General features: G+C 45.4%; 1 protein-coding gene across 3 annotated transcripts in view; it reads right to left on the bottom strand.

The window, feature by feature from the left end:
• LOC118383583 (bromodomain-containing protein 8-like) overlaps positions 1 to 13594 on the bottom strand; it is a 64341-nt gene that overhangs the window by 27479 nt on the left and 23268 nt on the right. For all 3 annotated transcript variants that reach the window (XM_052513352.1, XM_052513360.1, XM_052513361.1), the window contains 6 exons: positions 5241 to 5395; positions 4661 to 5110; positions 4373 to 4572; positions 4059 to 4151; positions 3903 to 3971; positions 3468 to 3753 (listed from right to left, as the gene is read on the bottom strand). In XM_052513352.1, the coding sequence (XP_052369312.1) occupies positions 3468 to 3753; positions 3903 to 3971; positions 4059 to 4151; positions 4373 to 4572; positions 4661 to 5110; positions 5241 to 5395 (1253 nt within the window). The remainder of the gene's footprint in view (positions 1 to 3467; positions 3754 to 3902; positions 3972 to 4058; positions 4152 to 4372; positions 4573 to 4660; positions 5111 to 5240; positions 5396 to 13594) is intronic.

The raw sequence follows: 13594 nt of genomic DNA, 5'->3' as shown, positions 1-13594 counted from the left end.
ACGGCAGTAACGGAGAGGAGAGTCAGTAGACAGACGGTAGTAACGGGAGAGGAGAGAGACAGTAGACAGACGGTAGTAACGGAAAGGAGAGTCAGTAGACAGACGGTAGTAACGGAGAGGGAGACACAGTAGACAGACAGTACTAACGGAGAGGAGAGTCAGTAGACAGACGGTAGTAACGGAAAGGAGAGTCAGTAGACAGACGGTAGTAACGGAGAGGGGAGACACAGTAGACAGACAGTACTAACGGAGAGGAGAGTCAGTAGACAGACGGTAGTAACGGAGAGGAGAGTCAGTAGACAGACGGTAGTAACGGAGAGGAGAGACAGTAGAGAGTAGTAACGGAGAGGAGTGACAGTAGACAGATGGTAGTAATGAAAAGGGGAGAACAGTAGACAGACTGTAGAAACGGAGAGGAGAGTCAGTAGACAGACAGTACTAACGGAGAGGAGAGTCAGTAGACAGACGGTAGTAACGGAGAGAGAAGAGACAGTAGACAGACGGTAGTAACGGAGAGGAGAGAGACAGTAGACAGACGGTAGTAACGGAGAGGAGAGAGACAGTAGACAGACGGTACAAACGGAGAGGCGAGTCAGTAGACAGACAGTAGTAACGGAGAGGAGAGTCAGTAGACAGACGGTAGTAACGGAGAGACAGTAGACAGACGGTAGTAACGGAGAGGAGAGTCAGTAGACAGACAGTAGTAACGAAGAGACAGTAGACAGAGTAGTAACGGAGAGGAGTGACAGTAGAGAGTAGTAACAGAGATGAGAGTCAGTAGACAGACGGTAGTAACGGAGAGGAGAGAGACAGTAGACAGAAGGTACTAACGGAGAGGAGAGACAGTATAGAGATGGTAGTAACGGAGAGGAGAGACCGTAGACAGACGGTAGTAACGGAGAGGAGAGACAGTAGACAGACGGTAGTAACGGAGAGGAGAGAGTCAGTAGACAGATGGTAGTAACGGAGAGGAGAGAGACAGTAGACAGACGGTACTAACCGAGAGGAGAGGAGAGTAGACAGATGGTACTAACGGAGAGGAGAGAGACAGTAGACAGACGGTAGTAATGGAGAGGAGAGACAGTAGACAGACAGTAGTAACGGAGACACAGTAGACAGACGGTAGTAACGGAGAGGAGAGACAGTAGACAGACAGTAGTAACGGAGAGGAGAGAGTAGACAGACAGTAGTAACGGAGACACAGCAGACAGACGATAGTAACAGAGACACAGCAGACAGACGGTTGTAACGGAGAGCAGAGAGTAGACAGACGGTAGTAATGGAGACACAGTAGACAGACAGTAGTAACGGAGACACAGCAGACAGACGATAGTAACAGAGACACAGCAGACAGACGGTTGTAATGGAGAGGAGAGAGTAGACAGACAGTATTAAGGGAGACACAGTAGACAGACAGTAGTAGCGGAGACACAGTAGACAGACAGTATTAACGGAGAGGAGAGACAGTAGACAGACGGTAGTAACGGATAGGAGAGACAGTAGACAGACGGTAGTAACGGAGAGGAGAGAGTAGACAGACGGTAGTAACGGAGAGGAGAGACAGTAGACAGACAGTAGTAACGGAGACACAGTAGACAGACAGTAGTAAAGGAGAGACAGTAGACCGACAGTAGTAACGGAGAGGAGAGACAGACAGTAGTAACGGAGACACAGTAGACAGACAGTAGTAACGGAGAGACAGTAGACAGACAGTAGTAACGGAGAGGAGAGAGTAGACAGACAGTAGTAACGGAGACACTGTAGACAGACGGTAGTAACGGAGAGCAGAGAGTAGACAGACGGTATTAACGGAGACACAGTAGACAGACAGTAGTAACGGAGAGACAGTAGACAGACAGTAGTAACGGAGAGGAGAGAGCAGACAGACGGTAGTAACGGAGAGGAGAGACAGTAGACAGACAGTATTAACGGAGACACAGTAGACAGACAGTAGTAACAGAGAGACAGTAGACAGACAGTAGTAACGGAGAGGAGAGACAGTAGACAGACAGTAGTAACGGAGACACAGTAGACAGACAGTAGTAACGGAGACACAGTAGACAGACAGTAGTAACGGAGACACAGTAGACAGACAGTAGTAACGGAGACACAGTAGACAGACAGTAGTAACGGAGAGACAGTAGACAGACAGTAGTAACGGAGAGGAGAGAGTAGACAGACAGTAGTAACGGAGACACAGTAGACAGACGGTAGTAACGGAGAGGAGAGACAGTAGACAGACAGTATTAACGGAGACACAGTAGACAGACAGTAGTAACAGAGAGACAGTAGACAGACAGTAGTAACGGAGATGAGAGACAGTAGACAGACAGTAGTAACGGAGACACAGTAGACAGACAGTAGTAACGGAGATGAGAGAGTAGACAGACGGTAGTAACGGAGAGGAGGGACAGTAGACAGACAGTAGTAATGGAGAGGAGAGAGTAGACAATCGGTAGTAACGGAGAGGAGAGAGTAGACAGACGGTAGTAACGGAGAGGAGAGAGTAGACAGACGGTAGTAACGGAGAGGAGAGACAGTAGACAGACTGTAGTAACGGAGACACAGTAGACAGACAGTAGTAACGGAGACACAGTAGACAGACAGTAGTAACGGAGAGACAGTAGACAGACAGTAGTAACGGAGAGGAGAGAGTAGACAGACAGTAGTAACGGAGACACAGTAGACAGACGGTAGTAACGGAGAGCAGAGAGTAGACAGACTGTAGTAATGGAGAGAAGAGAGTAGACAGACAGTATTAACGGAGACACAGTAGACAGACAGTAGTAACGGAGAGGAGAGAGTAGACAGACAGTAGTAACGGAGAGGAGAGAGTAGACAGACGGTAGTAACGGAGAGGAGAGACAGTAGACAGACAGTAGTAACGGAGACACAGTAGACAGACAGTAGTAAAGGAGAGACAGTAGACAGACAGTAGTAATGGAGAGGAGAGAGTAGACAGACGGTAGTAACGGAGAGGATAGAGACAGTAGACAGACAGTAGTAACGGAGACACAGTAGACAGACAGTAGTAACGGAGACACAGTAGACAGACAGTAGTAACGGAGACACAGTAGACAGACAGTAGTAAAGGAGAGACAGTAGACAGACAGTAGTAACGGAGAGGAGAGAGACAGTAGACAGACAGTAGTAACGGAGACACAGTAGAGACGGTAGTAACGGAGAGGAGAGAGTAGACAGACGGTAGTAACGGAGAGGAGAGACAGTAGACAGACAGTAGTAACGGAGACACAGTAGACAGACAGTAGTAAAGGAGAGACAGTAGACAGACAGTAGTAATGGAGAGGGGAGAGAGAGGCTCCATGCTCCTACAGAGGAAGTGTAATGGCAGGGAGGTTAGGAGAGAGGCAAGATAAGATTATTGGGGCATGAGATGGGTACAGAGTCTGTCCTATGTCTTGGCTCGTTGGTGTCGATGCTGAGGTGTGTGTCTAGTCTAGTTTTACCTTCTCCATTGGCTCCCCCGGTTTGCGGCCCCCCTCGCGGCCTCTGAGGCTCTTGGTGGAGATAGAGGACTCTGAGGTCTGCATGATGAGCTGAGTGGCCAGAAACTGCTGCACGTGTTCTAGAACGTCCCTCTGCATCTCCAGGGCCATGTGGAACACATCGTGGTCAGAGCTGTTGTACATCACCGCGTTCTGGAACATCAGCATGATGTCACGCTGGAACTCCGCAGTCGTACGGATCTGACCCGCCTCGATACTCTTCTTGATGGCTGACAGATCCATGGGTCTGTGTGTGGTTGTGTTAGGGAGGAGTGTGTGTGTGTGTTTTAGAGGGGAAGGTTAGTATGTACTTATATTGTTCATATAGATTTTATTTTCATGTGTACATAACATATAATTCAGCAAACAAGCGGTTTTCTCTTATAGCACTCTCACCTGTGTACAATGCTGTGATAACCAGGGGCGATGTCATCAGACACAGACTGGAGGAACACACTGGCATACCTGTCACGGATAACAACAACAGATCAGGCAAACCCTACAGTGCCTGAACCATGTGCCCAATAACAGCCAATGTGTCTAAGAGCTGACCTGTGATTGGCTGCTGCTCTCCACACCAGCATGATGGCTTTCTTCCAGATCTTCTGAGCCTGAACGGCCTCCTGATCCTCCCCACATATCGAGCTGAGAGAGAGATCCACAGACAGGAGGATAGGTGAATGGTAGAGGGAGAGAGACAGGCATGATTGTGATGATGGACAGCTTACTACAGAGAAACCACCCCTCATCTTGGGGATAGGTCAAAAAGCATTTAAGAGTCGAGTTGACTTGCTTTATTCAGGCTTGTGATGGCATGTTCAGATTAAGAGTTGCCATGGATACAAGGACCAGGGTTGGAAACTTACAACTGAGAAGAGGCGGGGCTGCTGGCTAGCGAATCAGCTGTGGTGTAGCGTTGGGAGGAGGGGCCATAGCCATCCTCACTCTCACTGGCTGCCGGTTCTACTTCTGATAGGTAGGGCCCCTCCCCCTCTCCACACTCCTCTTTCATCTCCACCTCTTCATCAGGATCCCCGTCGCTCCCTCCATCCTCATCCTTCACTTCCTACATAAAAATACACAAGGAGAGATGATAATTCAACTGCACCTGGTAAAGGTGCATGTGTGAGTGTTACTGAAAAGAGGACAATTACCTTGGACTCTTTCCCTGATCCAGAACTGTCTTCTGAGTCTAGACAGGGTGTGTTTGGTTCTGGCTGGGTCCACTCCTCATTCTCAGTCTTCACAGCTGTGCTCAGGCTTCCTTCCACCGTGAGAACTCCTTCCTCTGTGACCTCACTTCCTGCCAGGCTGTCATCAGCGGCAACAGAAGGAGCAACGCCTGTCCCCACTGTTTCAAATCCCTCCTTGGCTTCCCCCCTTCCACTCTCTGTATCTGGCTCCAGGACCCCAGGGTTAGCTCCCGTTCCACCCTGAAGCCCCTGTGTGGGGTCAGACTGAACCGTGGGCCCAGGCTCTGAGGACTTCAAGTCAGGGGCCTCCCAGGGGCCTGAGAGGGAGTGGCCGGCAGAAACAGCCTCCTCACAGAGAGAGAGAGCAGCCTCCACTGCTGCAGCATCTAGAGCCTCCACAGAGTCATCCACCTGAGAAATACAGACAGACAGAGAGAAAGAGATACACACACAGAGAGAGGACTGTGATGAGTGCGCACAAACAAGACCGCTTACTACAGAGATATTTAGGTCAAAAGCTGCACCCCCCCACACTATTTACCTTCTCCTCTATGATGGCGATGATGTCTCCGACTGTCTCCAGGTCCAGCTCATCCCCCATGTAGGAAACAGCTACCAGGTCCTCCTCCACTAGCCCCGCCTCCTTCACTAGCTCCAACTCCTCACCCAGCTCTGCTTTCACTACACCCTCTCCGACTGAACACACACACAGAGACAGAGAGACAGAGAGACAGAGAGAGAGAGAGAGAGAGAGAGAGAGAGAGAGAGAGAGAGAGAGAGAGAGGCATGTGTCACCACAAATAGTACACCGGTATCACTGGGAGTAGAAATCAGATGCATGTTCCTCTTTACATACAGTGCAAGAAAAAGTATGTGAACCCTTTGGAATAACCTGGATTTCTGCATAAATTAGTCAGAAAATTTTATCTGATCTTCATCTTAGTCACAACAATAGACAGTGTGCTTAAACTAATAACACACAAATGATTGTATTTTTCTTGTCTATATTGAATACATAATTTAAACATTCACAGTGTAGGTTAGAAAAGTACAGTATGTGAACCCAGAGGTTAATGACTTCTCCAAAAGCTAATTGGAGTCAGGAGTCAGCTAACTTGGGGTCCAATCAATGAGACAAGATTGGAGATGTTGGTTAGAGCTGCCCTGCCCTATAAAAAACACTCACAAAATTTGAGTTCGCTATTCACAAGAAGCATTGCCTGATGTGAACCATGCCTCGAACAAAAGAGATCTCAGAAGACCTAAGATTAAGAATTGTTGACTTGCATAAAGTTAGAAAGGGTTACAAAAGTATCTCTAAAAGTCTTGATGTTCATCAGTCCACGGTTAGACAAATTGTCTATAAATGGAGAAAGTTCAGCACTGTTGGTACTCTCCCTAGAGAGAGCACAGTGCAGAATGCTCAATGAGGTTAAGAAGAATCCTAGAGTGTCAGCTAAAGACTTACAGAAATCTTTGGAACATGCTAACATCTCTGTTGACGAGTCTACGATACGTAAAACACTAAACAAGAATGGTGTTCATGGGAGGACACCATGGAAGAAGACACTGCTGTCCAAAGAAAACATTGCTGCATGTCTGAAGTTCGTAAAAGAGAACCTGGATGTTCCACAGCGCTACTGGCAAAATATTCTGTGGACAGAGGAAACTCCAGTTGAGTTGTTTGGAAGGAACACACAACATTATGTGTGGAGAAAAAAAAGGACCAGCACACCAACATGAAAACCTCATCCCAACTGTAAAGTATGGTGGAGGGAGCATCATGGTTTGGGGCTGCTTTGCTGCCTCAAGGCCTGGACAACTTGCTATCATCGACAGAAAAATTAATTCCCAATACATTTTTCAGGAGAATGTAAGGCTATCAATACACAGAAGTTGGGTGATGCAACAGGACAACGACCCAAAACACAGAAGTAAGTCAACAACAGAATGGCTTCAACTGAAGAAAATATGCCTTCTGGAGTGGCCCAGTTAGAGTCCTGACCTCAATCCGATTTAAAATGCTGTGGCATGACCTCGAGAGCAGTTCACACTAGAGGTCGACCAATTAATCGGAATGGCCAATTAATTAGGGCCGATTTCAAGTTTTCATAACAATCGGAAATCGGTATTTTTGGACACCGATTTAGCCGATTTTTGAAAACAGCTTTATTTAGCTAGGCAAGTCAGTTAAGAACACATTCTTATTTTCAATGACGGCCTAGGAACGGTAGGTTAACTGCCTCGTTCAGGGGCAAAATGACAGATTTTTACCTTGTCAGCTTGGGGATTCAATCTCGCAACCTTACAGTTAACTAGTCCAACGCTCTAACCACCTGATTACATTGCACTCCACGAGGAGACTGCCTGTTACGCTAATGCAGTAAGAAGCCAAGGTAAGTTGCTAGCTAGCATTAAATTAAAACAATCAATCATAATCACTAGTTAACTACACATGGTTGATGATATTACTAGTTTATCTAGCGTGTCCTGCGTTGCAAATAAATCGATGCCTTGCATATTCGCGAAAAAGGACTGTCGTTGCACCAACGTGTACCTAACCATAAACATCAATGCCTTTCTTAAAATCAATACACAAGTATATATTTTTAAACCTGCATATTTAGTTAATATTGCCTGCTAACATGACTCGTTGCGAACTGTGAAAACTATTTATTCCGAACAAAGACAGCCAATTTCGCCAAACGGGGGATGATTTAACAAAAGCGCATTTGCGGAAAAAGCAATCGTTGCACGACTGTACCTAACCATAAACATCAATGCATTTCTTAAAATCAATACACAGAAGTATATATTTTTTAAACCTGCATATTTAGCTAAAAGAAATCCAGGTTAGCAGGCAATATTAACCAGGTGAAATTGTGTCACTTCTCTTGCGTTCATTGCACGCAGAGTCAGTGTATATGCAACAGTTTGGGCCGCCTAATATGCCAGAATTTTACGTATTTATGACATAACATTGAAGGTTGTGCAATGTAACAGGAATATTTAGACTAAGGGATGCCACCTGTTAGATAAAATACGTAACGGTTCCGTATTTCACTGAAAGAATAAACGTCTTGTTTTCGAGATGATAGTTTCCGGAATCGACCATATTAATGACCTAAGGCTCGTATTTCTGTGTGTTATTATGTTATAATTAAGTCTATGATTTGATAGAGCAGTCTGACTGAGCGGTGGTAGGCACCAGCAGGCTTGTAAGCATTCATTCATACAACACTTTAGTGCGTTTTGCCAGCAGCTCTTCGCTGTGCTTCAAGTATTGGGCTGTTTATGACTTATCTATCAACTCCCGAGATTAGACTGATGTAACAGATGTGAAATGGCTAGCTAGTTAGCGGGGTGCGTGCTAATAGCGTTTCAAAGTCAATCGCTCTGAGACTTGGAGTGGTTGTTCGCCTTGCTCTGCCTGGGTAACGCTGCTTCGAGGGTGGCTGTTGTCGATGTGTTCCTGGTTCGAGCCCAGGTAGGGGCGAGGAGAGGGACGGAAGCTATACTGTTACACTGGCAATACTAAAGTGCCTATAAGAACATCCAATAGTCAAAGGTATATGAAATACAAATTGTATAGAAATAGTCCAAATAGTCCTATAATTCCTATAACAACTACAACCTGGGAATATTGAAGACTCATCTTAAAAGGAATCACCAGCTTTCATATGTTCTCATGTTCTAAGCAAGGAACTTAAACGTTAGCTTTTTTACATGGCACATATTGCACTTTTACTTTATTCTCCAACAAAATGTTTTTGCATTATTTAAACCAAATTAAACATGTTTCATTATTTATTTGAGGCTAAATTAATCAGTATCGGCTTTCTTGGTCCTCCAATTGTAACTGACAGTTAGACTTACAGGTTATGTCGTTGTCTTTTGTTTGAATTGTTTATGTGTCCGCTGTGCGGGGGAAATGATAATACAAGCGGAACTACGTAGCTAATACTGTTGTAACGGGGATCCTTATTGTAGCAACACACCTTTGGAGGGAAGGCAATCCTGCGCTGCGTTAGCTAAGTTTTCATGTCATCGGGTGTAGTTCATAAAGGTTGAAGAGTGTATGTTAGGATGAAGTGTGAATTCATGCCAGGAATAATAAGTGTGAAGTTTGATTTCCTCCCTTCTGTAATAAGCAGCCAATGAGGTATTTGTTCCTTTATTCATGTGTTAATCTGAACCTGTTATAACGCCGGTTAAACTGTTATGTATGTAAGCACTTCAGAGTTATACCAAGCTAATAAGTCACTCGTAAGATAAGGTCGTAAGAGTGTGCTTAACTGTATTTTTCATTTACTTTATAGTTCTCACGGAAGGTGATAATTCTGACTAAAACTACAGAATAAAGCCGCCAGTTAAAATCAAGGAACGGTTGTGCTCGTGGTTACTGAAGGGAGCTACAGTGAGAACTCTATGCTCTTCACGAGCAAGAGAGAAAGAAGAATCTCATCCAGCTGTAAAACGTCTACAAGATTCCCAAATCCTGGTCGACCTTGTCATCTGCCAGATAAGAGTTTTGCACCTACCTGCAAACTAAGAAGAAAATCTCCACATAAGGAAGCATCGTGAGGCAACATAAGGTCAAGACTAACAGGAAAGTCAGACACGCAAGTACAAGTCAAGGTGTTTGAAGGTGGTCCTAGCCTTCTGAACAGCTAATAAGAGACTTTAAGATTACAATTCGTAAGGACTGGAGATAGTTGTCTATTTCATAAAGACTCTGGTATTATGCATTTGCTCTTTCTATCTTAATGTATCGCTGGTATGTGTATTACTGAAAAATATTATTTGATACTTACTAAATATATATATATAGTCACAAACATTAAGGGTCAGCGCACACCTATTAATTCTATTTTCACCTGTAAGTTAATAGTGTAATTGTTTGGTAAGGTGTTTGTTCAAGCCTTTGTTTCAAGCATTATACATGTTTATACCACGTACTGAGGTATAAATTACAGTGAATTAGAGTATAAATTACCTACTCACTTATCCAAACCTTAGCTAGAATTGATTTGACTTGATTTAGAATGTCAGAAAGAGGTAGTTTCACTAAAGGTGATAGAGATGGGGTGGGTCAAGTTGAGCAGCTGCAGCAACACCTCGCAAACTTCGAGCCTTCATCAGAACAAGCAGAGCAGCAGGAAGAGGTAGCACAACAAGAGCCACGAAAAGGTGAGAGGGTCCGCAGGTTAACTGAAAAGGGCAGAGAACTGCGCGACGAAAGGTGGAGACAGCTCAAACAATGTTTCAGGGTCAGCTATGAGAAGTGGAAGGCTCTGGTAAAGGAAGCAAAACTGTCACTGACAGGTTGTTGCTCTGAAGACCTACTAGAAGACATCTTAAACAAGATTAGCCATACCTCTACAGAGCTAAACCGTGTCTATGTAAATTTGCGTCAAATCGACATTCCCGACAACGATATACGACGCAGAGTTGATACTTGTGAAGCAGTTACAATGTCTATTATCAAGACTGTAAGGTGTCATTTAAAAGGCAGGGAAGAAGGTCAAAGTAACCAGATAGAGTTGCACTGGAAGGACAGCAATTCCTTGTGCATGTCCGAACTCTCACATAAGTCAAGTCTCAACTATCAGCCCTCAAGTGCTTCCTCCCAGTCTCAAAGCAACTCAAAGGTCAACTCCAGATGCTCAAGCGTGTCATCTGTCAAGAGACAAGAGGCTGCGGCGGAAGTTGCTGCTAACCAAGCAGCTTTAGAAGTAATGGTTAAGCAAGAACGCCAACTAGAAGAGCTTCAGCGACTCGAAGATGAAGATAAGAAGAGAACAGCGGAGCAAGAAGCTGAGGCTGTGAAACGCAGCTTAGAAGAAGCTAGGCTGCGAGTCAAGTTAGAGGTAGAAAATGCTGCCAGACGAAGGACACTAGAAGACAAGCGTAGAGAGTTAGAGCGCCTAGAAGTGCTCAAGAAACTAAATGCTGCCAAGGCGCGAATGCAAGTGTATGAGCAAGATGAAAACTCAGAGGACGAGAAGAGAGAACCACTCTCTAACTGCAAGTATGTGAAAGAAGTCATGCACAGAAGTGGCTCATTTCACACAGCAAGAAGATGGCACCAAGACCATGTTCAGGTTACTAGCGGAAGCAATCAGTGAAAGCCGCCTCCCCATACCAGAACCAGTAACATTCAATGGAGAGCCTCTCTCGTACACTGACTGGAAGGTCTCTTTTCAGACTCTGATAGACAGGAAGAACATACCAACAACTGAGAAGATATATTACTTAAGAAAATATGTCGGTGGGCCTGCCAAGAAAGCCATCGAAAGTTACTTTATGTTAGGAACAGAATCAGCCTACCATGCTGCTTGGACCATTCTTGAAGAAAGGTACGGAAACAAATTCTTCATCGCCAAGTCTTTCAGAGATAAGCTCAATGCATGGCCTACGATAGGATCCAAGGACAGTCTTGAACTTAGAGACCTTGTAGACTTTCTTCGCAGCTGTGAAGCTGCTATGTCTCAGAATAAGGGCCTGGAGGTGCTTAATGACTGTAATGAAAACAAAAAAGATCCTCGCTAAACTTCCAGATTGGCTAACTTCAAGATGGAATAGAAAGGTCACAGACATCTTAGAAGAAACGGAGATCTTTCCTAGCTTCAGTCAGTTTGTGAAGTTTCTCACAAGAGAAGCCAAGATTGCTTGCAATCCTGTAACATCCCTTCATGCTTTGAAACCAAGTGAAGATGGGAAACTTAAGACGCCAAGGATTCAAAACCCCGGAGCAAGGGTATTAGCAACTAACTCTGATGAGAAAGATACTGTTACTAGTTGTGTCTTCTGTGAGAAGTCAGGTCACAGTCTCCACAAATGCTGGAAGTTCATGGATAAGCCCACCGCAGAGCGACAGAAGTTTGTTCAAGAGAATAAATTGTGCTTTGGCTGTTTAAGGCCTGGGCATCGATCGAAAGATTGTGATAACAGGAACACCTGCGACACGTGTCAGAGGAGGCATCCATCCTGCCTGCACGAAGATCGTACTAAAGAAAGGTTAAGGGATAGGAAGACCTCACAAGATAAGGGGACAAGAGCGTCAAGTGAGGCCATATCTAACAGAGTCGTAAGGGACATTAACACTCACACCTCCACAATCATTCCAGTATGGGTGTCAACCACAAGTGAGCCAGATCGTGAAGTTCTTGTGTATGCACTTCTTGACACCCAGAGCGACACCACTTTTATCCTTGAAGAGACAACAAAGGCTCTCAATACAAGGAAGGTGCCAGTCCAACTGAAACTCTCTACAATGGCTTCAAGAAATACCACTGTGCCCTGCCAGAAGCTGTCTGGTTTGCAGGTTAGAGGGTTTTACTTGGAGAAGAAAATCCCTCTGCCAACGACCTACTCGAGAGAGTTTATTCCTGCAAACAGAGATCATATTCCTACTCCAGAGACTGCAAGAGCATGGTCTCATCTTGAACACATTGCAGAGGAGATTGCTCCTCAACAGAGCTGTGATGTCGGTCTCTTAATTGGCTACAACTGCTCCCAGGCTCTCCTTCCAAGAGAAATTGTGTCTGGTAAGGGAAATCAGCCTTTTGCTCAGAGAACAGATCTTGGCTGGAGCATAGTCGGCTATGGAAATCCATGTATCGACTATGGCGACCCTATTGGAGTGAGTCATCGGGTTATCGTTAGACAGGTGATGCCAAGCCTTCAATCTTCTTCCAACCTCACAAATCAAGTACACTATGTTTGTAGAACACATGCAAGAGAGGTAATCACAACACTGGACATTATCAAGACGCTTGAATCTGACTTCAACGAGAGAGCTGCAGAAGAGGACCTCATATCTCAAGAGGATATCCGGTTCCTGAAGAAAATGAAAGAGGGCATCAGACGTAAGGACAATGGACATTATGAGATGCCGCTGCCGTTTAAGGAAGAAAGACCCAATCTGCCGAACAATAAAACATGTGCAGTTCACCGACTCAAGTGCCTGGAAAGGAGCCTAAGGAGAGACAAGCAGTACTACAAGGACTACACAGCATTCATGGAAGAGACTATAGCTTGTGGAGATGTTGAGAAGGTCTCTAAAGAGGAAATTAACAAGCATCCAGCATGGTACATCCCGCACCATGGAGTTTATCACCCACAAAAGCCTGGGAAGATACGAGTCGTCTTTGACTGCTCAGCTAAGTTTCGAGAGACGTCCTTGAATGATCATCTCCTTACCGGTCCAGAGTTGACAAACACATTGCTGGGCATCCTTTGTCGTTTTCGTAAGGGTCCAGTTGCAATCATGTGTGACGTAGAGTGCATGTTCCACCAGTTTCATGTGAAAGCAGAAGACCAAGATTATCTACGGTTCCTTTGGTGGGAGAACGGAGATCTAGAGTCTCAACCCTCAGCGTATCGTATGAAGGTCCACTTGTTCGGCGCAGCTTCATCTCCTGGTTGCGCCAACTATGGTCTCAAACATCTTGCTGCCGAAGGACGAGGAAGCTTCAGCGAGAAGTCTATCCAGTTCATAGAAAGGAACTTTTGTGTTGATGATGGGTTGACGAGCGTATCGTCTGAAGCTGAAGCGGCCCAGCTGGGGAAAGAAGCAAGAGAGCTTTGCAGCATCGGCAAACTTCGGTTGCACAAGTTTATCTCTAACACAATTCCCAAGGAAGAACGTGCCAAGGGTGCCAAAGACCTGGATATGGCTCTGGGTGAACCACACATGGAGAGAGCGCTTGGTGTACTGTGGTGTGTCACATCAGACGAGTTCCAGTTTAGAGTAGTTGTCAAGGAACGCCCACTCACAAGAAGAGGAGTGTTGTCTACAGTAGCCTCTGTATATGATCCGCTTGGGTTTGTGGCACCCTTTGTCCTGGTGGGGAAGCAGATCTTGCAGCGGATGTGTCGTGACAGAATCGA

Source organism: Oncorhynchus keta, chromosome 4 (genome assembly GCF_023373465.1).
Source record: "Oncorhynchus keta strain PuntledgeMale-10-30-2019 chromosome 4, Oket_V2, whole genome shotgun sequence".
Taxonomy (NCBI): Eukaryota; Metazoa; Chordata; class Actinopteri; order Salmoniformes; family Salmonidae; genus Oncorhynchus; species Oncorhynchus keta.
This window is presented reverse-complemented; position numbering and strand designations above follow the sequence as displayed.